Source organism: Cebus imitator, unplaced genomic scaffold (genome assembly GCF_001604975.1).
Source record: "Cebus imitator isolate Cc_AM_T3 unplaced genomic scaffold, Cebus_imitator-1.0 Scaffold10, whole genome shotgun sequence".
NCBI lineage: Eukaryota > Metazoa > Chordata > Mammalia > Primates > Cebidae > Cebus > Cebus imitator.
In genome coordinates this window covers 4,695,414-4,722,183 of record NW_016107325.1, presented here as the reverse complement: position 1 = coordinate 4,722,183, position 26,770 = coordinate 4,695,414, and the positions used below count along the sequence as shown (strand labels likewise).

The following is a 26,770-nucleotide window of genomic DNA, read 5'->3' as shown; positions in this document are numbered from 1 at the left end:
AAAAAAAAAAAAAAAAGAATTAGAAAAGCAAATACATAGACTGATATGTATAATTGGAGAGCTGTTCTAGTATCACTCACTTTCTCTAATTATTCATGTCAAAAGCTACAAGATTTTACCATGAGAAAGAAACAAATGTAGACATTGTTGAGTTATATTAATTTAAAATTTCTCATTGATGTTTATATAAGAAATTACAACATTGTCAGATAAGATTTTATGTTTTTAAGTTATTATGGGGAGATTGCAAATACTTGTTCAGTTTCCTGTAAGTACAGATAATGCTTTTTTCTCTAGGGGCTAAATTGTGAAACCCATAGTACTGCAAGGTCGTTCACATGCCTCCTTGCATCTAAGAATAAGTAAATAAGTTGGTTTTGTGGGAGTATTTTTTTTTTTGTAAGGTTACTCATGTAAGTTTTCCAACTTAATATTTAGTTAGTTTGTTTAATGTGGAGAAAGTATATTTTAGAATGGGTATTTTCCACCCTGAGGACTTAACAATCTCAGCGATCATTCATACTTACAAGAAATACTAAGATACAGACTGTACTGTAGATAGACTTTTAAAAACAGCTGTGAGGAAGTTGTCAGCCCTGGAATCCTAACTCTACTGGGGTGAGGCAGGAAATGCATTGCAGAGGTATTCTGAACTGTCATGATAAAAGTAATGTTTCACTTCCCCTAGGAAGCTTACTTTTTTTTTCCACTTCAGTAAAAAGTAAAGGAAGAGATTGACCTTGTCCCCTTTGCAAGGCTCTGTGTTGAGGAAGAAAACTGGCATGGATCTGGAAATTGGAGGAGGAGGAAAACACCGCTCACCTGCAATCAGAATTCAGAAGAATAATTAATTTCGCACCTGAAGTTTGGTGGGATTTTGTGTTTACCGAGTTTTAATTGCTGTTTGTTTGGGCCGTAATTTATTTATTGTTTTGAATTTTCTTTTAAAGTGGTTTTGGAGCCATTACAGAGTCTTTTTATAGACAAGAGATTGAATAGAATGTGAAATTAACTCTTTATACCGATTATACGTTGAAACACAAAGATGACAGGGTACTAAGTAACACAGAGTAAATCTGAGTTATTACGGTTATTTTAGCGATAATGTTGTTTCCACCTTAAGGATACTCTGGTTTTGGGAGCTCTTAAGATTACTTTTTGTTTTGCATTTGCTCCTTGAGGCTTCAGTTGTTGTTTTAGTATAGCTTACATATTTGGAAGGTTTTCTTAGAACCACTTATGACTAAGTTGGGAATCTGTGCTGGCCTAAGGGGTATAGGAAAATGGTGCTGCAGTGTGATGTCTGCTCATCTTAAGTTGCACCATATCACAGAAGTTGGCCTTGGAGTCTGCCAGTTTAACCTCTTGCTCCGTTTCTCTAGCGATTTGGCAGACATGGGAGAGTATTCAAGGGCCTGACTGGGTTGCATCTTGTTATGTCTTAGTTGGAGATGGCACTGTCCTGCACTATCCACAATTTTAGAGAATGGAAGGAAGCTTAGAAATCATCCAGTTTAACATGCTTATTTCACACATGAAGACCTGAGCCTTCCAGGGATAATACTCATTCCTGCACCTGGCCAACGCAAAACTCGAATCTGGATATTCTAACTTTTCCATTCAATAATTTTTTTTTTTTATTATAAACATTCTCTTCATAGAAGGAAGGGAAGAGTTTTTCTGTGTTTGCATTCTCCAGAGCCATCTTCTTCACTTACTATGTTTAAATTCTTTTGAACATGTGAGACTCTGGTAATCTGTGACGTCATGTCCCCATTTCACCTTGCTTTCTAGGTTCTTCCTACTACCTTTCTAGTACCACCTCACTCCTACCCCAACATCAACTTGGGGGAGTTTCCTCTCAACTATCCAGGTTGGGTAACTCTCTGGCTTTTATGAAAAATGCTCCTTCCAGTCTATGTCTTCGTTGGTTGCTCCTCTCCTTACTCTACCCACCTTTCTTTCAGATTTGCCATTCCTTTTATTCTTTTTCTTTTCTTTTCTTTTTTGAGACAAGGTCTCGCTCTGTCACCCAGGCTGGAGTACAGTGGCACAGCCACAGCTCACTGTAGCCTTGACCTGGGCTCAAGTGATCCTCCTGTCTTGTGAGTAGCTAGGACTACAGGCATGCGCCACCAAATTTTTTTTGTAGATGGGGTCCCGCTATGTTATTAAGGTTGGTCTCAAACCCCTGGGCTCAAGTGATCCTCCCACCTTGGCCTTCCAAAGTGCTGGGATTACAGACGGGAGTCACCACCCCTTTTATTCTTAATGACATGTCGTTAATATTCAGCTCACTCAACCATCCACCCACTCTGTGAAACCTTCCTCAACCTTTTTGTCCTGTGCATTTTCATCCTCCCTCCTCTCTGATCCTCCCTTGGTTGAACTCTATTTTTAGAAACTGTAATGTACTACACCATTGTAAGCAATGCAATTAAGGGTAGCTAAGGCTGGGTACCCACTGTTAAAAGCTTTTCCTTTTTGATGAATGCATTCTCTGGCAAGGAAAGTTTGAAACCATTGCCTTAGGCCCCTTACTTTCTCTTTTGGCTCTCCAGTTTTCTGGTGATTAACTTAAATTTAGTGTCTTCAGTCTGGTATCTTCATATTCATCTTTAACTCCTTCATACACCCATACCCCTTATAAATGCTGTTACAAAGCTAGAAGGAACAAATTGCACAAGAATTCTTGTGTGTTTCCTGGCCCAGAGTTCTCGGTGAGCAACTTGGCCAGTCCCTGGGCTTCTTAGAACTTTTGGAGGAAATAGAACAGTTGGGCTGATTAGCGTGCAGGAGCACAGAACCAACCCTTGAAAGATACTTGAATGATAAGGAATCTAGTGTCCTGATGGGATCTGGAATGAAATCTCAGCCATGTTGTATTCAACAATGCAAGTCTTAACTTTAATTCTTTTATCTGAAGCATAAGAAAATGATGTGTTATTCATGAACTTAGGTCAAGAGATTTCTATGTGGAGATTGTAGTGTTACATGCAAGGATCAGCTTTGATGGATATTATGGAGAATTAATTGTGAAGCCTATGGAGAATTTTTATTCTTATGTTTTATTTGAATAGTGAATATAACATGGGCCCCTATTTTTTGACAGGCTTAATCCAACCCAAAATCATCATAATCATTATACTATGTTGCTCAGTTACACAGTCTTGAGAAGCTGCAAGGTTTCTTTTCCAAACAAGGAACAGTGAAGATATGAGAACCCAGTTTCATTAACTAATTAGCTATGTGATTTTAAGCTTTGATATCCTTGTATCAAATAGGATTAATTGATTGTTTCCCTTACTCCATGGTATGAATAAATGAGACACACTGGCTGTGTAAAGGGGCATTACTCTTCTTCATTAATTTAGTTGCTGTTTTTTAGCATCCTGGCCTCAGGCATTCCTTCCTTGACCTATCCCCAGGAGCACCTGCTTCCTGGCCAGTTTCTCACCTCTCTCCCATTCACCTCCCACGTTCAGTTTTGTTTTTCCAGTTCCCTGTGCCAGAACTTCTCTTTCCAGCCACCATTCCCAGCCCTCTTTCAGTCACTCAGATGGCAAAAAAGGAAACAAAGAAAATGTTTTGACTTGGTGATAACTGGCGCATGTGGGTATCCCCCTCCTTCCGGTTTGATAATTTCTCTACATTGTTAATCTTGAAAGATAATAATAATTATTTTTAAAGATAGACTCTTTTATATCTTGAAAGCGTATGGAGAGGAACCAGTGTATGGAAATGAATTTAGTAGACAGTGTCGTCATGTAGTACTCAGTTCATTTCAGGTCGTCACGTAGTACTCAGTTCATTTCAGGCTTGATCTTACACTGTTTCCCTGTGAAAATGATAATGTACTGTAAACTTCTGTCTGTGCCCAGGGGCAACTGTAGTGATTATTTTTCTTCTGGATAAAGGAAATCGTTGATGCATTAAACCAACCTGCTGTTTGGAATGGTGGCGGTGGTCGTGGTGCTGGTGGTAGGAGTAGAGGCAACGGATGGGAATGATAACGTTCTTAACTGTAAGGATGAAAACTTTAAAGAAGTGGTGGTCATGGTGGTGGTGGTGGTGAAGAAAATTAAAGGGCAGGTCCTAGCTTTCCTTTCCCTTTAAAATGTGCTAGAATTCTTAGAGAAGTGGCTAAGTAAGGTGCGAGTGAGAAGAGGCGGACAGTTTCAGCTATAAGATTGGTCCAAGCACTGTTCTTTAGCCTGTTAATAATAGGAAGGAAGTGAGACAATAGAATTTTAAATGACAAGTTTTTGTTTTAAAATTATCTTTGCTGCATAGAAATCTACAACAATGTATGTGATTATTAATGTATTTTAGTTCACACATGGTTAATTTTGTAAATGACCTTTAGATTTGTATTTCTAGAGGAGAGACTATTTCTTCTCTTTAGGGGGTGATGTGATAGACAGGGAGATAGTATTGCTCTATGTATAGTTGCCCTGTGCCTGGTGTTGATCCTTTTAGTTTAGGAGGCCCAGTGGGACTTCTGGCCGGATGGAGGCATCAGTGTTGTCCATAGAGGAAGTCCTCCCCGAGTGCTGCCCACACAGGATGTGCTCTCTGAGTACTGTCCATACAGGAAGTTCTCCCTGAGTGCTGATGAGTGCTCTTCCTGGTGGTACCAAACCACTTGTGCAGGAAAGGCTGAGGGTCTGCTAATACAACCACCCCATTTATTCTTGAGTGACGTTGTTTTCTATCCATTTTGGCATGCAAATTAAGCCCAAATAAATATTATCAAGAAAGTGGAATTAGCTTGTTTCCTTTGCCCTGGGTGATACAAGAATGTAGTTTACCTGACCTGCTAATGGGAAAAATTAGGCTGGAGAAAGCTGCGCAACTGCTAGGCTCTTTTGGGATGGGTGGGTACTTAGCTGTGGTTATCCAGCCACCAGTTCCCCTAATTAGATTGAATGTGTGTAAATAGTTGCAAGCTTCGTCCGAAGAGGATCTTTTCAAGTTCCAAGGCAGCTTAGGGTTTGAGAGGCAAAATGTAAAAGGACTATCAGTGATGAAAATGAGTGATGAGCTGGGTAAAATATTTCCCTTTTGGTCCCTTTCTAAGCTTTTTAAAATTTTGTTGAAGTTTATCATTTGTCCTGCCAAGACACATACTCTAACTACAAAGTGTAATTGCTTTAAATTTCTCAGAGTTACGAAGCTGTAGTTAAAGACTTATCAGTACTTGCATTTTAATCTATGAGTGAGGGTTTAATTTTTCAGTTTAAAGTCATATCATCTTAAAATGTTGACTAATGGTCAGCAATAATATGCTGAATCTTTCCAAAGTTGTTTGTAGAATTTATTCTTTAATGAAAAGATTTATAAAGTAGAATTTTTAAAACCAATTCTTTTAAGAGCTAATCTTTTTTTTTTTTAAACACTATCAAGTTGTTAACTTAAAGGCACCTTTTACTTTTTAAAAAACATATCTGCCAATGGTATTATCACATTTCAGAGAAGCTTGAATTTTGTAATTAGCAAAAGTGATGGACACAGAACATGGAAGAATACAAATAGGACATTCAGGATGTAGAAAGTGTTTTGGGGTGCCACTTAGAGTACTGTTTGAAGGCTCTGGCTTTGTTTTCTAGCAGACCTGGGTTCAAATTCTAGACCTTCCACCTTCTAAATATGTGTGGCCTTCACACGTTGCCTAACCTTTCTTGAGACTCAGTTTCCTAATCTGTAAAATCGGAGAACAATAATGTATCTGCCTATCTGCATTAAGTATGGTAATGTATATAAAGTACTCAGCAGAGTCTCTGGCGTAGTCAACATGTAATATATCCTACTATTAAAATGGTTATTAACTCATTCTGAATAGTCAGGAGTAAACAGTTTTTTTGTATTTGAATTTTCTTTTTTGAACATGTATCTAGTGTTTAATCAGGTATTTTTAGTTTCAGTGACTTCTAAAAACTTAATCTTTGGTTTAAAAATTTCTGCACCAGAAAATTAAAAATTGACAACCTAGAATAATTCAATGCTCCTCTCTTTCAGTTTTCTTTCTCTGTCTTCAGTAAGCCCCAAGAAAGACTTGACTTGGGAATAAAAATTGAATTTGAACTTTGTTCTATATAGGATTCACCAGAGGCTAGTAGTCCTCATTGGGTACATTTAGGAACCCCCTTCTTCTGCCTGGGATCAGATGTTGGGAGATTTTATTCCCTCACAGGGCAAACTTACAGCGGCAGCAAGGAGGCACAGGTTCTATCTGCTTCCCACAGTGCGAAGATACTACTGTAGTAAATACGGATGCCTGTCAAAAATATATTAAACCAGCTATTTAAATTCAGTCATGTAAATCATAGTTTTATTTTCGCCAAAAATGAATACATAAATAAAAACCTATGACTTTCATGTCTATATAATCTCTAAATAAGTCATACCTCCAAATGTTTCTTTAATTATACAAGTGCATGCCTGCCACTCCCTTTCCACTCCTGGCAAAATCAAAGGTTCCAGTGAATCCAGCCTTGGAATGCAGTCTTTTAAACGCCTGATGGTTCATTTGCTTCTGTGTTGATGTAATCCCACTAAGAGATAGGGGGCGGGCCTGATCCATAGCTTGTTGCTGACTTCTCCAAGTCTCATCCCAGATGACCACGTTTCATCTTGAGCCCAACAGCTGCAGTAAACATACTGGGTCCTACTGTGAAAACAGCGTGGCCGGTGTCAGGGATGGTTCCTGAGACACTAATCAAAGCATATTGAAGAGAAAATTCAGTCCTGTCTAGCTCTGATAACTACAAGTTCTCCGTGTCAGTCAAAGGCTTGGGACAGGGAAGCTCGTGTGTGGGCTACTTTCCAATCCCTCTGTTCTCACTGATGTGAAACATAGAGGAGGGCTGGATGGCAGGTAGCAACTGAGTGACTTCAGAGAAGGAGCACAGGCTTTGTGGGGCATGGCCGGTGCTCTGAGGTGCCACCTGTGGCAGAGCACATGACAGAGTTTGGTCTTAGTTTTATATCTAGAAAGCAAAGTTATTAGCCCCTAGAGAAAAACCGGTGGCTTGGGGAAAGGATATGAGTTCAGCTGCTCATTAAGGACATGAATCAAATAGATTTGGTAGGATGTGATCTCAGGATGCTTTTATTGAGGGGTTAAGCTGTACTTATGTTCCCAGTTCAAGTTCAGCTTTCAGTGAATAGCATTTCTGTGTTGACTATTATTGACCCTAGCCGCTTTCCTTCTAAAAGAGAATCTCCTTAAATAAAGTGGTGTTTGGACCCAGATGATACCTTAGCAAGGAACTTGGGCAGTGGGAGGAAGAATCTGAAAGATATAGGGCCAGAAGAAATGGTAACATATTTAAATAATTGGGGCTGGGTGTGGTGGCTCATGCCTATAATCCCAGCAATTTGGGAAACCGAGGTGGGCAGATCACCTGAGGTCCGGAGTTTGAGACCAGCCAGGTCAACATGGTGAAACCCCGTCTCTACTAAAAACACAAACATTAGCCAGGCATGGTAGTGTGCACCTGTAATTCCAGCTACTCAGGAGGCTGAAGCAGGAGAATCGCTGGAACCCAGGAAGCAGAGGGTTGCAGTGAGCCGAGATCACGCCACTGCACTCTAGCCTGGGGGACAGAGCGAGACCCCATCTCAAAAAATCAAAAATAAAAATAAATTAATGAGATCACCACATATTGGGATATTATGGAATTAGGATGACCATGACAGAAGCTGGGTACAAAATTAGGAATCTATAGTGGGCAACAGAGGTTGCTGATGAGGTAAATGAGGGTATGTTTATTGCAAGGGGTCTGCTTTTCAGCTTTCCACTGTGAGATTTGATTTGTCTTCAATAGACATGTCTGACTGGTAAAAACCAGTCCATGAGATTTGAACCTTTTGTTGATTGTCTAGTGACTGTTTAATTTTGAATGTTCAAACTATTCATATGAGCGATGTCCTTAAGTTAGTACAGTATATTTATTTATTTTGAGATGGAATTTCACTCTTATTGCCCAGGCTGTAGTGCAATGGCACGATCTCGGCTCACCTCAACGTCCGCCTCCCGGGTTCCAGCGATTCTTCTGCCCCAGCCTCCTGAGTCTCTGGGATTACAGGCATGCTCCACCACACCCAGCTAATTTTGTATTTTTACTAGAGACAGGGTTTCTCAATGTTGGTCAGGCTGTTCTTGAACTTCCAACCTCAGGTGATCTTCCTGCCTCAGCCTCCCAAAGTGCTGGGATTACAGACATGAGCCACCGCGCCCAGCTGTACAGTATGTTTATTATTTAGAAAATGTGAGGTGAAAAAAAGTCCCTCTCCTGTTGTGAAATGCTGCATGTTTGCTGTGAGGACACTTGGGGTTGTGTGCCTTTTCATCTCAAGCTGGGCCACTTAACTTCCTTAAAGTCACGTGTGTGGGACTGGGTCAGAGAACTGTGGTTTCTTTCTATTGGTGCATGGAGAATTATCTGGTGTGAGTATAATATCAGACATTCTTCCTAGGTGGCTGCCGACTGTAAAACCACACTGAGCCCTTTGGTTATAGGCTTTACAAGAGTTGCGATGGGTGCTGCAAGCTGGGAAGGTTTCCAGCTTCTACAGCATTCTCACAGGAGTTAAGTTTCACAAGGTTAGCCAGAGCGAAAGGCAGCCTGCCTGGGAATCTTACCCAGATGTCTCAGTGAAGTCCTGTGCCTATCTTAGAACTAGGTGAGATCGTCCTTTTTGGAGGATCTGGATTAAACTCTTAACTTTCTTATACTTCAGGAGTAATTTTTTTTGATGAGTCATCCTAATAAAATTATAAGCAACTTTCAATCAAACGTTCTTCAGAATTTGAAAACCTTTTCAAAAGTCTAGTGATTTCTGAATTACTGTGTATTAAGATGGTATCATCTAACTTCATGTACGTTAATTGTGAGTCTCAGTAGATGTGTTCCTGAAAATATGTGAATACATTAATCTAACATAAATTTAGTCACATTTAAGGTGCACACAGAGAACTTTTACTGAGTAAAATCCTTTTATCAATTTCATGTTGCAGAAGACGGCTTTTTAAAAATAGCATGAACAGTCCTTTTTTAAAATGTAAATTAAAATTTATACCTCAAAGTAGCTTAAGGTAATCTGTATTGAAATCTTGGTAACTTCATTTTATTTGGGAGATCATACAGCCTCTAAATGGTGTCAGTCTCCTAATGCTAGCATACTAAGTCTCCTCATCCTTGTTTTTCAGCAGTCTCTGGTCCCAGCCCACCCCATGGCCCCTCCCAGTCCCAGCACCACCAGCAGTAATAACAACAGTAGCAGCAGTAGCAACTCAGGATGGGATCAGCTCAGCAAAACAAACCTCTATATCCGAGGACTGCCTCCCCACACCACCGACCAGGACCTGGTGAAGCTCTGTCAACCGTAAGTAACAGTTTTTCTTGTTATTTTAGCTGCTCAGTATTTTCTTGATCATATTATAGAGTGATATATACCGCATTATAAGAGGAGTTTATAGGTGGTATCTGTGGACTCTCAGTATCGCAACAATAAAATGGGTTTCAAGTGTTAACTTCTTGAATACTTTTTCAGTCAATATTAACATCATCAGACTGGCTACATATCAAAATGAATTGGAGCATTTTCTTAATAGAATTTGACTTTATGGGCATATGAAAAGTAAAATATGAATTTTTGGAAAAAATGTATGGCTAGATATTTTTTTTAAAGTTGTCATTTTTTGTGGATGCACCTCTGAGGGTCTGTCTATCCTATGAGAGGAACTTTAGCTATCATTGTTTGTAAGAAAGGTTGTTAACCATCTTACCTCATCCTGAATATAAGCTCTTAATTCCAGCTGGGACCGTATTAGTCTGTTCCCATTAGCATCCATAGTTTTGTGGTCTGGGTTGTTCAACCTCATCTCTTTAAGAATAAGAACTCAATTCTACCCATTCAGTGTGTTATGAAGAAATGTGTGCATGTGCATAAAGTTCCAAAGTAAATTTGCATTATATGCTAATGTTGTCAATGAATAGTAAATTTGCATTATATGCTAATGTTGTCAATGAATAGAATATAAATGTACTGCTTTGCTGCAATTACATTAACTCACTAAGAAAGCACTAATTTAAAACAAGCAGCCAGAAGCACTATATAGTGCAAAGATCATTGTGTAAGGACTGAAAGCATCAAATTGCATCAAGCTATAAAAGCCTACACATATAACAGCACTTTTTATTTATTCTAAGACAATAATGGTCCCTTATAAAGATGATTTTGCATAACTGCAGTAGAAAACTTTTGCTAGAGAATGTTTCCTATTCCCTGAATTTCAAAACGTCTGACTGATAACATCTCATTTCTCTTGTGTGTAAAATCCAGATTCATTAGTTTTTTTTTTTTTTTTTAAGAAAAAAAAATTCAAAGCTAACTTGGTCAGTTATTTCCAAACTGGAACTAAAAGTAACATCTGGCCTTCCATGGGTGGGGGAGGGGGTGATGGTTGTTTTGCTGTCTTTTGTTTTGAAAGAGGAGGGTTGGGACAGTAGGTGGTGGCTCTTTAAGATCTGGAGAGCTTTCTAGAAGGCCATCCCTTCTCAGCACTCTCCGTGTGCCTTTTCTGTGTCCCCGTTTTTGACCAGCCCTTGTGGACTTCAACTCCAATCCCTGGCTTTTGGGGCAGTGAAATAATGTATTGCACTAGGGACTGCTGTGAAGCAAGCCCAGCTCTTGGGGTTTGTCATTGCTGGCTGGAGGCAGAGGGAACCCTGCCAGGCACGCCCTGCCCTATTGCAGCTGTTCAAGACCACAAATAGGCCTTTTGCTATCTCCTCTGCTGCTGGCCTTTCAGTGGCGTCATATTATGTTTTTGCAGTGTAATTACAGGTAGATAGAGTGCCATAAAGTCTAAGGAACTAAAAATATGACTGTAAGAAACAGAAGAATGAAGCTGACTCTCAAATTCATGAGGTGTAAGAGAAAGGGAGTGGAATTCAAAAGACAAATTGTTCTCCAGCTAGCGTTGAATTATGTAGGGTGAGTTTTGATGTCAAGGAGACAATTAACGGTAAGATACTGGAGTAACACCATGTTTTATATACAGTAAATAAGTACTTGAAAAATTGAGCCAGTAATTTTTTTATTGAACCAAATCATATTCCAAATGTGGAAGAACATTTTACCATTTTTTCTAGCATATTCATTTCCTTTTTGCTGTTCTCTTTGACATATATGGATTTTCTTAACATGTGTAAACATTATTCTCCTTGCTGTTATCAGTAGCAGCAATAACGTTGCAACCCTCACTCTCTCCCATCACTTGCAAAAGAAGGCTCTTGTAAAATTCCAGGTTACCTACTGAAGTCTGATAATAGTCTTCTTAATATGTACCATACAGAGGCAAAACATAATAATAGAGGACTCTGTCTCAGAATTTGCTGGAAACGTCATTCCATTTAACACAGAGAATGTAGTAAATACCAAATTTGACTTGCCGAGAGTTTCGTGTCTTAGAATGTAGAAAAAGCACAAAAGAGCTTCCCTGTTCTGGACTTAATTGTTTCCCATAAAGAAGAGCTAGTTGGTGATATAGAAGTGACAAGAACCTTTTGAGAAAGTAACTCATCCTAGAGCTAAAAAACCCAGTGGACATAATTAGAGATTTTAGAAAAGTAGGTATCAGAAACTTCTCAGAAAAAAATAGATATAAATCCATACCTCTAAAAAAGAAAAGAAACACTTAGAACTAAAACTTAGCACCATAATTACAAATTGACCTGATGAGGCTGAATTGGGAGGGAAACAAAGGAAACAAATGATTTGGCTCTCCAGGGGGCATGGATATTTTAGAGGATTATTTAACAGAAAGATGGGGACAAGCCAGGAATGTTAATGATGGTGGCCCAATTCCATACAAACAGTGCATGAAGTCCAAAGGTTGAGTATTACATGAAAATTTTAAAAACTGGAGAGGAAAACAAAAAATATTTTTTAAAAACTGTGTTTGAAGTAGAACATAAGTATGCTGTAATGTTAGAGGAGGTTATAGTGGAAAAGCAACTGTGATGTTGAGATGACAAGGAAAGGCAGCCCCACCCAGACTCCAAAGAGAGAGTCATGCCCGACCTTGGAAAGTGTAGATCACCATGACTAAGAGGAGGAGGCATGTGGGACAGGGGCTCAGACCAGAAGCCAGGCAGCCTAAGTTCCTGACACAGGGTGGTGATGGTGGTAAGTCAGGTAATCTGAATTGAAAAGAGATAAATTGTCTAGAAGCATTTAATGAAAGATGTCAGCCAGCTCTAGTTAACTTCTAAATTGTAAAACACATAGGAAAAATCTTGGAACCTTGACTGCTGTAGGCTGCTGCAACTTCGCTCCCTATATTTAAGAGGTTATCTGTTCACAAAGAATATATCAGTATAGTTAACCAGCAAGTACTGGAAATGGAACAATCTAGGTAACCCAAAGGATTCATCTGCTATCCCTTGGCTTAATATTCTTCCTTCTCTGAAATCAAGCCAAACAAACACTATGCTTGACTCTGCTTATCTGTATGGTATTTGTCATATAAATATTTGCCAATGCAATATTTCTCTCATTCAGACTTCTCAGGCAGACTTTTTAGTTGGATGAATTGAGGGCTCCTGTTGCGTCCATTTTCTTGACATCTTAGCCATTTTTATTTTGCCTTCAGACTTTCAACTGAAACTGCACTAGCATCTTAAATATCTCCTTATTTTCCTTAGCTTTTTTTTACTCTCATCTCTCTCCTCCTTGACTCTCTGCCCTTCTGGTTTCTGTTTTCTTGGCTGGCTCCTTCATAGCCCCATCCTCCGATAGGGTTATTCTCCACTGTTTCTACTTTCCTGCACATTTTCCACTTGAATATTTTAATTTTACCTCAAGTTCAAAATATCCTCTCTCTCAACACTTTCCTAAACATGAAGCTTTAGGAGTCAGCAGCTCCTTCCCTTTGTCCCTTAGTCACTAAGTTTTGTGGATTCTTCTTTGACCCTTCTTCTTCCTCCTTCTCCCTGCCAGAAGAACAGGGTGACTCTCCCTCTCTGCAGTGTGACAGGAGAACCATTTGCTCTTCTGCTACCTCCCCTCTGGGACCTCCCCTCCCCACCTCAATTCAGCAAGGCCAATTCCAAACTCTCTGCCTCCTTTATGCTTGGACCACCCCAGTAACTCTCCTCTTTATTTTTAAATTTTTACCTATTGCCAGCTCATAATCAGCATCTTACTTTCATAGGGTCCTGATCTCCAAGTGCCTGTTACATTACTTAGCCATATGTCTGTGACAATGTATGATGCTAGCACCGTATTTCCTTATACAGATTTGTCACCCAGACTACAAAAGAGTTGTAATCAGGATTGCTAGGTTTGGTATCCCAGAGTTACCTCAAAGTGCCAGGCAAGTACTGAATTCTCAGTCAGACTGTAAAATAGGTCAAATCATGTTATTGTAAAAAATTGTGATAAGCATTAAATCAAATAATGTAAGTAAAAAAGCTGGCCCAGACCCTAGAACACGATTGTCACTGAACAAGTATTAGTATCCCTCGTTTCTTCCATCCTTGAAATTCTAACTACTAGAATAAGCTTAACTTATATTCAATTCTACATTTAAAACAAAGGAGGAGAAAGCCCCATCAGATTCTGATTTTGAAAGCTGAGAAAGCCAGGAAAGTAGCTTATGCTAACCTAATCTCCAACCTCCTTTTTCTTGAGACATTTTTTTGGGGTGGGGTGGGTAGGGAGGGCTACAGGCATATCTTGTTTTACTGTGCTTTGCAGATACTGCTTTTAAAAAAGTGCATTGAAGGTTTGTAGTAACCCTGCATTGGGCAAGTCTGTTGGCATCATTTTTCCAATAGCGTATGCTCACATTATGTCTCTGCATCACATTTTGGTAATTTTTACAATATTTCAAACTTTTCCATCACTATTATGTCTTTTATGGTGATCTGTCATTAGTGATCTTTGATGTTAGTTGTTTTGAGGCACCACAAACCGTTCCTACACATGGCTTAATCATTAAATGTTGTGTGTGTGTGCTGACTGTTCCACTGACCGGTCGTTCCCCTTTTCTCTTTCTCTCCTCCCTATTCTCTGAGATACAAAAATATTGAAATTAGGCCAAATAATAACTCTACAGTGGCCTCTAAGTATTCGAGTGAAAGAAAGAATCTCCCAAATCTCACTTTAAAAGCTTTTAAAATAAAAATTAAGCTTAGTGAGAAGGGGATGCCAAAAGCCAAGTGAAAGCTAGGCCTGTTGCACCAAACAGTTAGCCAGGTTGTGAATGCAAAAGAAAAGGTGAAGGAAATTCAAAGTGCCACTCCAATGAGAAAATGAATAAGAAAGCAAAACATCCGTATTGCTGATGTGGAGAAAATTTGAGTGGTCTGAATAGAAGATCAAACCAGCTACAACATTCCCTTAAGCCAAAACCTAATCCAGAGCAAGACTCTAATTCTTCAAATCTGTGAAGGCTGAGAGAAGTGAGAACACTGTAGAAGAAAAGTTTGAAGCTAGAAGAAGTTCATGAGGTGTAAGGAAAGAAGCCATCTCTATAATGTGAAAGTGCAAGAGGAAACAGCAGGTGCTGTTGGAGAAACTGCAGCAAGTTATACAGAAGGTCCAGCTAATCACTGAAGATCCTTGGTGAAGGTGGCTACATCAAACAACAGTTTCTTGATGCAGACAGTCCAGCCTTCTACTGGAAGAAGATGCCATCTAGGACTTTCATAGCTAGAGAGGAGAAGTTAATGCCTGGCTTCAAAGCTTCAAAGGACAGACCAGTACTCTTATTAAAGCAAATGCAGCTGATGACTTCAAGTTGAAGCCAATGTTCATTTATCATTCCAAAAGTCCTAGCATCCTTAAGAATGATGCTAAATCTATTCTGCAGGTGCTCTGGAAGTGGAACAGCAAAGCCTGAATGGCAGCACATCTGTTTACAGCATGGTTTACTGAATATTTTAAGCCCACCATCGAGACATACTCAGAAAAAAAGATTCCTTTCAAAAGATTATTATTCATTGACAATGTACCTGGTTACCCAAGAGCTCTGATGGAAAGGTACAGGAGATTAATGTTGTTTTCATGCCTGCTAGCACATCTCTTCTGTAACCCAAGGATTAAGGGGTCATTTCAACTTTGAATAATTATTAAATTATTATTATATATTATAAGACTATAGTTGCCATAGATAGTGATTCCTTTGATGGATCTGGGTAAAGTAAATTGAAGACTTTTGGAAAGTATTCACCATTCTAGATGGCATTAAATTATGGTACATTCATGAGTCATGAAAGGAGGTCAAAATATTAACACTAACAGGGGTTTAAGTTGATTCCAGTCTTCATAGATGACTTTGAGTTGTTCAAGACTTCTGTAAAGAAAGCAATGTGGAAACAGCAAGAGAATTAGAAGTGTAGAGCCTGAAGATGTGACTGAATTGTTGTACTCTCACAATAAAACTGGAACAGATGAGTTTATTTCTTATGGATGAACAAAAAAAGTGGTTTCTGGAGATAGGATCTACTCCTGGTAAAGATATTGTGACCATATCTTCACCAGGTGAAGAAGCAGTGGCAGGATTTGAGAAGATTGACTCTAGTTTTGAAGGAAGTTGTGTTGTGGGTACAATGCTGTCAAACAGCATTGCGTGCTATACAGAAATCTTTCATGAAAGGAAGAGTCCATTGATGCAGCAGTCTTCACTGTTATCTTATTTTAAAATTGCCACAGCCACCGCAGCCTTCAGCCGCCACCACCCTGATCAGTCAGCAGCCATCAGCATCAAGGCAAAATCCTCAACCAGCGAAAAGATTACGACTTAAGCTGAAAGCTCAGATGATAATTAGCAGTTTTTTGTAATAAAACATTTTTTAAGAGATGGGGGTCTCACTTTGTTGCCCAGGCCTGGAGCACATGCTCTTCTCAAGCATGATCATAGTGCACTGCAGCCTTGAACTCCTGGGCTCAAGTGACTTTGCCTCAGCCTTCTGAGTAGCTGGCATTACAGGTGTGCCCCACTATGCCTGGCTAATAAAGTATTCTTTAATTACGGTATGCACACCAGGGTTTTTTAGACATATGTTATTGCATACTTAATAAACTAGAATATAGTGTAAACATAACTTTAATATATGCTTGGGAAACAGAAAAATTCGTTTGACTTGTTTTATTGCAATACTCGCTTTATGGCGGTGGTCTGGAACGGAACCAGCAATGTCTCTGAGATATCCCTGTGTTTGCAGAAGAATAGTTTCAGCCACATGGTACCCACCCCTGATTATTGCTCATCATAATTATTGCTGTGGCATGTAAAATATTCCATTATGTCCAGTTTTTTTAAAAGATTTAAAAATAGCATGGGTGTGCAAGATTTGGTAATGGCTCTCCCTGATTTGTAGTGGAACAAATGTGTGAGAGTCTCTGTTGACCAAGGCTGGGTAGCTTAAAGGTTACTGTGGTATTGACATCATATGAAGAGTTCTAGATAACTCAGTGTAGCAGTGTTAATGGAAAAACCATTGACTTGATATTAAAACAAAATGAGGAAACTCTACTCTTTCCAACTTCTACAGACAGCCCTTCCATTATTCCCAAACCAATTCTTGATCAACCAGTCTTTCCCTTTCATTCAGTACATTTCTAATATGTTTCCAAGTGCGGTAAAACATACAATTTTCATAGAAATGTGAAATTAAATCTAGCTTATGATAGCTTGTTACTATTTAAAAGGAAATATTTTTGAAATATAAGATGTTTTCCCATTTGTAATACCCAATACATATTAATTTTCTGTTCCTTTGTTTTGTTTTCTCTGTAAGTTTTCCTTATGCTTTTGAACACAGCGCAGATCTTAAAAGGTGAAACAGTAAAGCAAGATAGATTAGCAGAGAGACAGGGATAGTATTATCATCAATGTGGTGTACTGGGAGAAGCCAGAAGAAGGCTAACCTTGATGTGAGGGAATTGGGGTGGCTTTCAGGAAGGAGAGGAAATCTCAGTCTTAAAGGACAAGGACAATTTTATGAAAGGTGAAAGCAATAGTGTCCTCCAGGCATCAAGAAGCACCTAAGAGGTGTGAGAACTCTTGAGTGTTTAAAAAGGCACAGAGAGGAGTTCTTGGTACAGAGCTGGCACTCGGCAGTTGTTAGTTACCCAGAGCTCCCGTGACAGGGCGTCAGTGGGTGTAAAGGAATATTAGGCCGGAGGTGTAGGATGGGGGCATATTGTTAGCATCTTGACTAATATACTTAATGCCAATATTTTAGTTTCGAGTTTATTCTTTAGTTACAGAGAAACAGTTAGTTATTGGATTAGAAGAGTAGCATAATGAATCTCTCGCCTTTCTTTCCCTCTCTGATGCTAATTTTGACAAAAGTAAGAGGGTGGATTGGAGAAGGCCAGGACTGTCATAGATGAGAAGGAAACCTCCAGTTGCATTAACTGGGAGAGAGCACACATGAAAGGCACCAACTCTTAGTGGTTCTCTCTTAGTCCCTAAACACCAGCTTCTCCCTGTGTTCCCCAGATTCAACCATGCTTTTATTTGTGTTATCTAGAAATGGGGCCCAGTGAACCACTTGCTTTTCTGAAACCATGAGCTAATTTGTTGAATACTGATTTTAAAGCGTTTTCTTTTGAAACAGGGCCTCACTCTGTTGCCTGGGCTGGAGTACAGTGGCACGATCTCAGCTTACTGCAACCTCTGCCTCCCAGGTTCAAACAATTCTCTTGCCTCAGCCTTCTGAGTAGCTGGGATTTAAAAGAATATTTTAAGTTATTCTTAATGTCATAAGAAATGAGGGCAACTAACTGGAAAAGGACAACTTGAAATGGTTATATCCTTTATTTGTACGTCTCCACTGAGTTCTATAACACTAAGATTTCTTAAGCAACCCATCTTTTAAAAAAAAGATGTTTTCTCTCCACCCTGAAATTAAATGATCATCCTTTTTATTACAAAAGGATTAGGCTACCTGTAAGGTAAAATTCGGAAGTGAAGGTATTCTCATAAATTCAATAGGTTTTTGATACTTAATCAGCTTTTACCCTGTTACGAAGTTATCTTCAACATTTACTCTGAAAAGAGCAATGGGCCCAGCTGACCCAGTGTTTTGAAATGCCCACATAAATAGGAAATCCTTTGGAATGTATAGAAATTACATGAAATAGGAGAGCCCTTATTTTCAGTACAAAAGAATGATCCTGTGATGCAGTAGGAAAATCACTCCACCGAACAGGAACTCAGTTCTCACTTCAAAATTGAAGAGAGAATTTTGAGCCATTTGACTCAGAATGACTCAGTCCAAAAAGCCTGAACATACCCTTAGTTATTTCATTTATTTTAGAAAGAAAGACACACACATGCTCTACATATATTCCACACAGGAGTATTCAGATAGCTATGCAGATGTGACAGACATAAACCAAAGGTTTCATTGCCTACATTCAGCATCATTCTTAAGGAACATCTCTGAGTCTTAGAAATCTGAAACTTTTCATGTAGGGTTAAATTAGAGGCTAATATAAGGAAATGGTTTCTTTTTAAGATAAAATTTACCCTTCATGTGTTGTCTTCCAAGCAAATTGAAGAACTATCTTACTGCTGGTGGTGATGATAATGATTATGGTGTATTTAACTTACAAGCATTACAATAAAACACCCACAGATGATTTTTTCTTTGGTAGCTACCACATCTCAGGTAATTGAGATTGGGCATACTGAGCTATATTACATTGTACTGTAGTTGTTTGAATTTTCTAAATGGTTTTTAAAATGGTATTTTTAAATGGAATTTTACAGGGTACCGAAATCTATATCTAGTGAATTTTTATTTCTTACAGTTTTTTGAAAGACAAGGAAAGAAAAATAAAAGTAAACAAAACCAGAGTTGTGGCGTGGGCACATAGTTCTTCTCTCATTAAGTGTGTCCTTTAAAAAAAATTTTTTTTAAAAAAGGCTAATCTTTATTGACTGGTAAAAAGACTGTTTTAGTCTTCCCAAAAAGTAAAAATTAAGATGATGATTTTTCATACTTAATTACAGAAAATGCATGCCATTTTTGTTTCTGTTACTATTATATAGCTTCTTGTGCCCATTTACAAATTTTATAAATCATAGGATTTCTTTTAATTTCCAAATGTTTTTGTTCCATAAAACAACCCATTTTTATCCTCTCAAGCTCTTTCTTCATTGGTCTAGAAGATTCTCCATACATAAAATATTAATAAAAGTAGTTTCTGGAACATGGCTTGCTTCTGTTATTCCTAGCATAATAGGATGACACATAATAAATAACACAATGAGGACTTAGACCAAGGAACTTGAGCATTTTGCTGAAAAGTGCGATCTATATGATGTGCAGTTTATAGAATTTGTCTCATTGTCGTAAAAAGGAATGCCTGTCTGCTAAGTCGAAATGTTGAGTCCCTGATAGTAACTTAACTCTCTCATCATGGGCAGTATTCCAGTAAGGTTCCACGTGCAAGAGTTTAACACATGATGCATTTGAGACTGAACAAAGCACAGAATCTTTGTGTTCTCCCCCGCCCCCAATAAATGGATACCAAAGCAAAGTTGAGAGCTTAAGAGCAATTGTGTAATTAACTGAATCTTCTTCCCATTCATCTCTTGGGTAAGCGAAATACAGAAACAATTTATTGTTCATGCTAGTTGTATCATTTCTATTCTTGGTGTAGAAAAAATTTTGGCATTTTAAGAAATACTTTATGTACAATACTTCTTTGACATACCAAGGTATAACCTGAAGACTTTTTGAAATCCCCAGATTTCACTGAAATAATTTTAGCATCACAAAAAAGAAAATCCCATGAAATAAATACCTGCTTCCCAAATAGAGAACCATCTTGCCTACACCTCTGTGTGTACTTTCTTCAGTTTTATCATTAGAATTATCAGTCAGTTTGTTTTTTTTAGGGGGTGGGCATTATCAGTCAGTTTGTTTTTTTGGGGGGTGGGCAGTTTTCAAATATTAACGCAGTGTTTAATCCCTTCTTGAATATTGCTGTGTACACAATTAGAACAAAACGTTATTGAAATGTGGACCATAGATGATGGGCTGTGCTTCTTCACTGGCTTCATGACCTGCTCCCCTCTGCTGAGAGTATCCACAATTCAAATGCGTGCTGTTGCAATATTAAGGATAACTGCATATCAGGGAATTTTAGTGTTATCGTGAGTTGTTGAAACCTCAAATATTAATTATTACCAAGTACCTACTTTATACATGCCCTGGTATTTTGACAGAAAATCTCAGTAATGTCTATTTTCCACTTTATCCTTAGTATAAAATCTGCTGGTAAGCATGAATATTTAGAAATGTACTCAATCTTCCTTATTGTCAGTTGACCTTTTACTTTAGGGTATTTTTTTGTTACTCCTAGGAATGATGAAAAGCCATTCTCTCTTCTAATGCCCAAATACTGCATAAGCTCTTGGCAAGCCCATTTTAATATCAGCCTTAGCAGAAGTTAATTGGGGAGCCGGCACTGAACATAATTATCATAAACATAAGAAGTTTTTTTTAAATCACCCTTTCCTTCTCTGTGATTGAAGATAGTATTTACTTTACGTCCTTTCCTTGTTTCTTTATATGAGTCTTGGATCTCTGTAGCAGCAGCTTGGGGATATTTAACCATAATATGAAGTTACTGTCATCAGGAATAAAAGCCTCTGCAATCTTTATTTGGTGGTTGTGCTGGGTTTTATTTAGAATTTCCTTATTGGGTTACTGTTGAATCTCAGAAATTTATAACCTTTCTCTTCATCTTTAGTTCATAATAAATGCATGTGAAAAAAAATCCTGACTAATGTGTAAACACTTAAATAACACTAGCAGCCAAAATCTGTCCAGTGCTTGCTGTCCCCCAGTGACTATGCCAAGTGTTTTATTATTTAGTCCTTAGAACAGTTTTATGAGCAATATTATCATCTCCAATTTTCTGTCTTAGTCTGTTTTCCCCTGCTATAATAGAATAACACAGATTAGGTAATTTATCAAGGAATGAAGTTAATTCGGCTATGGCTTTGGAGGCAGGAAAGTCCAAGAGCATGATGTCGGCATCAGGTGAGGGCCCTCTTGCTGCTTCATAACATGGAGGAAGAATAAAATGAAGTTGAAAGAGATTTCTTTCCCTATTGCTCAGGATAATATAGTTGATAATGTTGGAATCAGAACTTAAGAATGGACAGTCTGACTTCAGAGCTCATCCTGTGATCCACTGTGCTTTCTGCCTCTCCAAGTGTACCCTAAATCCCAGTTTATTAACTTCCTCTTCACCTCATCAACACCCTTGCTTCTTCTTCAGCGCCACAGACTACAAAAGACTAGTTAATTTCTCCAGGACCCTAAATGATATTCAGCCATCATAGATTTAACAAGATTTTATTAGATAAAGCATCTTTCTTTATGTCCATTTGAATAGGCAACAAAATAAAAAACTCAAAGGCAGGATGATAGAGGAGGAACCTGTCTTTCCTGACATCTAACAGAATAGTCCCTTTTAGCATAGCTGGTCGTATGAAACTCCACTCCTGGTTAGCTGTTTAATGTGCAACTCCCCAAGATTACACAGCATGGAGAAGTTATGTAACTTGTCACTTGCTAGATATCTGAGAGGGTTTGTGCATATATAATAAGAAACAATCTTTTAGGGGTCACTGTCTAACAAGTCCTAACACTGCTTTAGAAAATAATGGGCATGTAAGAGCATTATAATTTTGCTATGAGTATAAATCTTTTTTTTTTTTGGTAGTTTTTATTTTTTTTAATTTGTTTATTATACAATTTATAATATTTACAAAATTTGTTTATTTGTTCTGGGGTACATGTGCAGAATGTGAAGGTTTGTTACATAGGTATACACGTGCAATGGTGGTTTGCTGCATCTATCACCTCGTCATCTACATTAGGTATTTCTCCTAATGCTATTCCTCCCCAATTCCCCACCCCCTGACGGGCCCTGGTGTGTGATGTTCCCCTCCCTGTGTCCATGTGTTCTAATTGTTCAACACCCACTTATGAGTTAGAACATGTGGTGTTTGGTTTTCTGTTTTTGTGTCAGTTTGCTGAGAATGATGGTTTCCAGCTTCATCCATGTTCATGCAAAGGACATGAATGCTATGAGTATAAATCTGATTAAAACATAAGATCAGGACACTTCTGGGAGAAGTGAATGGTGAATCCCATTTTTTATGTAATTTAACAAATATTTTATTAGGTATTATGCCAGTGATTTTTCTAGTTACTGCACTGAGACATTTTCCACCTTTAAGGAGGCATAGAAAATGAACTTCACACATAATGTACATTAGAATGTGGGAGATAGAAAGTGCTACTGAGATTACGCAGTTTAGGGAGTGGTTGCATGTAATGGGGGATATCAGGCAAACCTTGTCATTTGAACGAGTCTTCAGAATGAACTGGACAGCCCCACCCTGGCACGGGAGACAGGACTAGCTTGCCTACCTGCCCTGTCTGGTATTCACTGATGCCATATTGGCGGGGGCGGGGGAATGTTTAACACCAGAGGAGGACTTGTACTTCACTGAGAAGGTAGGTAATACATGCTGCCCCAATGTTTGTCCCTGATGGAATGAGGGCCAGAGGGAAGGTGGAGAAAGAATGTGGTTCAAAGATTGAGTATAAGATTTGATTTAGTCTAAGAAACTGAGAATTTGATATCATTAACAAATATAGGGATCAGGAGGAAGAGTTTGTTTTTATTCTTGCCTGGAAATTCTCATCTGCTCTCAGGGGAAGCTCCAAATTGAGTACCTGTTTGCTTTATGAGTTTGTGTACTTTTGGTGTGGCTATTAAACAGAAAGAAATAGTGCATCAGTTCTAGGCTGGTGAATCTTCAATGCAGAAGAGAGGCTAGTAATTAAACATTCTGTTTCTCAGCAGAGATTTCTCTAATACTTAATTATTTTCTTAGATGTTTATAGTTTGTTTTAGGGGTACAAACTTTTTAAAAGTTGTTTTTTGTTGAATAATGTGCTTTGCAACTTCCTTGATTAGGATTGTTTGGCTTTAGACTGGAGACTCTTGAGAAGAAATTTTGTGAGAGAGCCATGGAGCCAAGTAGGAGGAAAGGAGGAGGTTGAGTTTCCATAAATGGGGTATCTAGAATTAGCGAGAAAGTAGACTCACAGCACAAACAGTCCTGACCAAGTTTATGGCTCTGCCAGGGCACATGGACTTTCTCTCCTCTTGGATGTCTATGCACTCACTAACCTGGCCATGCCAGACTTAATGCTTGTCTAAATTGCTTATGGGACCAGGACCACTTGTCTTCCTCATTTTCTCTTTGTGCCATAGCATCTTCTTGCCTCTGTTAAATGTCACATGTCAATAAAGGAACTTGAATGGGAGATCAGTGTGTTTTTGAGCATCAGCATTTGCATGTACAGCTTTAGATTTCCAGATTTACAAAGGACACTTTCCTACAGCATAAGGACTAGCTCTTTAAAGATGAAACAGAGAGAGACAGTCATTTGTGGTCCTTGAAACAAATTGGGCCTGCTAGGCCATTTGGACAGAAGCATTGATGCTTTCCAATGGGGCTTCCAGAGTGTTTCATCTCCATCTTCAAAGCCAGGCCATAAATTGTGAAATTGTTTTCACTGTCCCCTTAATATGAGGCACAGTTTTTGCTCCAATGCTTAACCTATTTCAATGCCCCGGTGTAGCTGTAGATAATATTTTGTTTCTTAGATTTTCCTCCACCACCCTTATTCATTATCCTTAGTTTAAGTTTGACAGCACGCAATTAGCTTTTAAAAGCCATGCTTATTTAATTTTGGCTCTGATTTTTGAGGCACAAGAATTTGAACATTTATTTAATTAAAAAGTTTATTGAACTTTTTAAATCTCTAGTGTGAATTACAGAACTTTACATCTCTTCTAGTCAAGTGGCTGTTAACGAGGAGCACGCACCAGAATCAAAATTTACATGTCAGGTCCTTCCATAGATGCAGGAGTCAGAAGATAGCAAGATACTTACAGAGAAGCAGCGTACCAGGCAATTATACTAAAGAGCACAGGCTTTCCACCTGGCTCTGCCTCTTGTTTGAGCAAATTTCTCAACCTCTTTGTGCCCCAGTTTCTTTACCTATAGAATTAGAATAATCATAGTGTCTGCAGCTTAGGGTTCTTGTAGGGACTAAGTGAGTTAATGTCAAGTGCTCTGAACACTTCCTGGCACGTATTAATGTTACTGCTATTATGACATATTTTTAAAAGCTTCCCAGGAGATTCTAATGGTGAATCCAAGTTGAAAGTTTGATTTTGTCTTTTTATGTTATAACTGAGAAAACTGAGACTCATGGAAGGTTAAATGACCTTTTTGAAGTCACAAAATTAGGAAGAGGCAGGCTTGGGAAAAGAGTCCATGTCTCCTGAAATACCCACCCATTTTGATTTGCCACTTTACTTTTCATGAGTTAATATAAACTCTACCCTCAACTTTGCTTTAATCATGAGGATGAAATTTGTGTACTTCAGTTTCTTGCCAAAAACTTTGTCCTCTCCACTGGGCAGGTCTTGTCAAAAGCTCCTGGAAGAAATGAGATTTATTAGGAATTGTATGAAGGATTGGAGTTTCTTTGTTCACTACAGAGCTTCCCAACTTTGTCTTGACAAACACAGGGAAGGATAATATTTGTATTTTGTTACATTGGCATTGAATTAGATTATATTGGATTGCCACCTATGAATGAGGCTGGTCATTGCTGGAGTGACAGGCCCCACCCAGTCTCCAAGGGTTGACAGAATCAATATCTCCTGACGCCTTTAACGGAACTACCCCAGCAGGTGTGGTTTTTAAAAAATGTTCAACAAAACTATATACAAAAATATTTAAAAGTAGTATTTTGAATTATATGCTTTGTAAGTACAAATTTACATTTATAAACTTATTAGGGAGAACAGTGAGATGGTTTTGATAAACTAAAAAATGTGAGATCAGGGCTCCTGGGTAACAGTTGCAGAACAGTATCAATAACATACCTGATTTATTTCTGTATTTCATTTTGCTTGTATGGCATTTGGAAAATAATCCTTATGCACATTCATAAGCAGTTGCAAGAGGTTATAATTTTTAACACATTCATTTTGTCTTGATATCCTCTTGAATTAATCTTACTAGAAACTGGAAATAATTTTTCTGCTTCAACATTGAATTCATAATAATATAGCTACTCACGTGCCTCAAAATAGATATAAAAGTCAGACCAGAAGCACCCAAAACAGCATCAGTACCAGTCGATGATGTCACTTTATCATGATTCAACACTAGGTAGGCACTTTAGTATTGTACAACTATCTATTAGATCATGGTGAGGGTGTGTGCCAACTAGTTGTACCTGCTCTGGGCCCGGCATTTGTTTGAGCATGATGAATGTGTAGGTCATTTGTATAATTTTTTATGAATGGACAAGTGCAGACTTGAATTTCCAAAGAATACCAACGCATATTTACAGCTTTCCTAATCAGTGACTCATTTATGCAGAGATGGCAGGAGACACATTTGTCTAGTGTCAGCACTTGAAGCAACTTAATGTAGATACGATGATTAGTATGTTAACATGTGTTATATATTTGCCTGCATTTTCTATTATTTGTTTTTGTACTTAAAGGCTAAAAAGTTTTTAAATACAAAATATTCATATGGAAAATGGATGGAACCCCTAAAGTACTTCTTCAAAGCCTAATTTGGTAGCCACTGTTCCAAGACATGTGCCATTTATCCCTGGATGCAGCAACATTATCGGAGAGCCTTATGCATTAACCACATAGCTATTTGCCCTTGTAGAATTACAATACTTGGGCTTGAGGTGATCCTTTGACCATGCATTGCACATAAAGTATGGCTTTTAGGAGGAACCACAGGAAGATGCTCCTTCTGGCCTTAGAGCTGGGAAAAATGGAATTTTTCTCAAGCCCAGGACTTGGTTTTACTCTAATGAATACTCCATTTCGTAATGCTGTATTTCCTTTTGTTCACTGCTAAGAAGTTATGAGTCAACTCTGCATCCAACATTATCATCTCTGCAGGATCTCGCTTTCAGGTTTATGCATCTGTGGAAAAACTACTCCTGGGCTTATTTTTTCTTCACTTACCTTGACCTTTGTATCTATTTTTGTCTTGTGATGTTGCATATATTTTTGCCAGCAGCCTCAAACTTTCTAGGGGAAGAGGTAGAAGTAAATGTTTTTCATGATCTCTGTTTGACTTCCCTTAAAATCACAGAAGGAACATTGCTTAGTCACCTTTTTTCAGTTTGCATAACAATCATTATTTTTATTATCAAAGTGGCTCACTTGGGAATGCTGATATTTTGATATCTAATGGTATTTCCATTGGAAAGGAGAATCTGGCCGCTTCTGTTAATGGCCCTGCGAAGAAATTAGTGGATGCTCAACAGTTCCCTAGACTGTCAGTAAACGTTAAAATCAGCAAATACTCAAAATCAAGATTTCTAGGAACGTTTAGCTTGATTGACGTCTTTATTGAAAGGAAAGTTTGTTAAAATGTGATTTTTCTTATACCCATTCTCAGTTGGAATTTACTTTGGCATTGAATTAATTACCCCTCCTTTTAATTATTTGAAGATAGGAAACATTCAGCAACTTGTCTGGATATGTGTTTCAGCTGCAGAGGTTTGTGTTACCTGTGTTTTGCCTGCTTTATAAGTAACAATTTAAAAGTACTGGTTCTGGCTTTTAAACCTCCTGTGAGGTACACATCTGC

The 26,770-nt window shown here is 38.4% G+C and overlaps 1 protein-coding gene across 8 annotated transcripts in view; it reads left to right on the top strand.

Moving 5' to 3' along the window:
• RBMS1 (RNA binding motif single stranded interacting protein 1) overlaps positions 1 to 26,770 on the top strand; it is a 213,955-nt gene that overhangs the window by 111,633 nt on the left and 75,552 nt on the right. For 6 of the 8 annotated variants that reach the window (XM_017547737.2, XM_017547719.2, XM_017547726.2 and 3 more), the window contains one exon: positions 9,215 to 9,390. In XM_017547737.2, the coding sequence (XP_017403226.1) occupies positions 9,215 to 9,390 (176 nt within the window). The remainder of the gene's footprint in view (positions 1 to 9,214; positions 9,391 to 26,770) is intronic. The other 2 variants (XM_017547706.2, XM_017547715.2) reach the window with 1 other exon arrangement.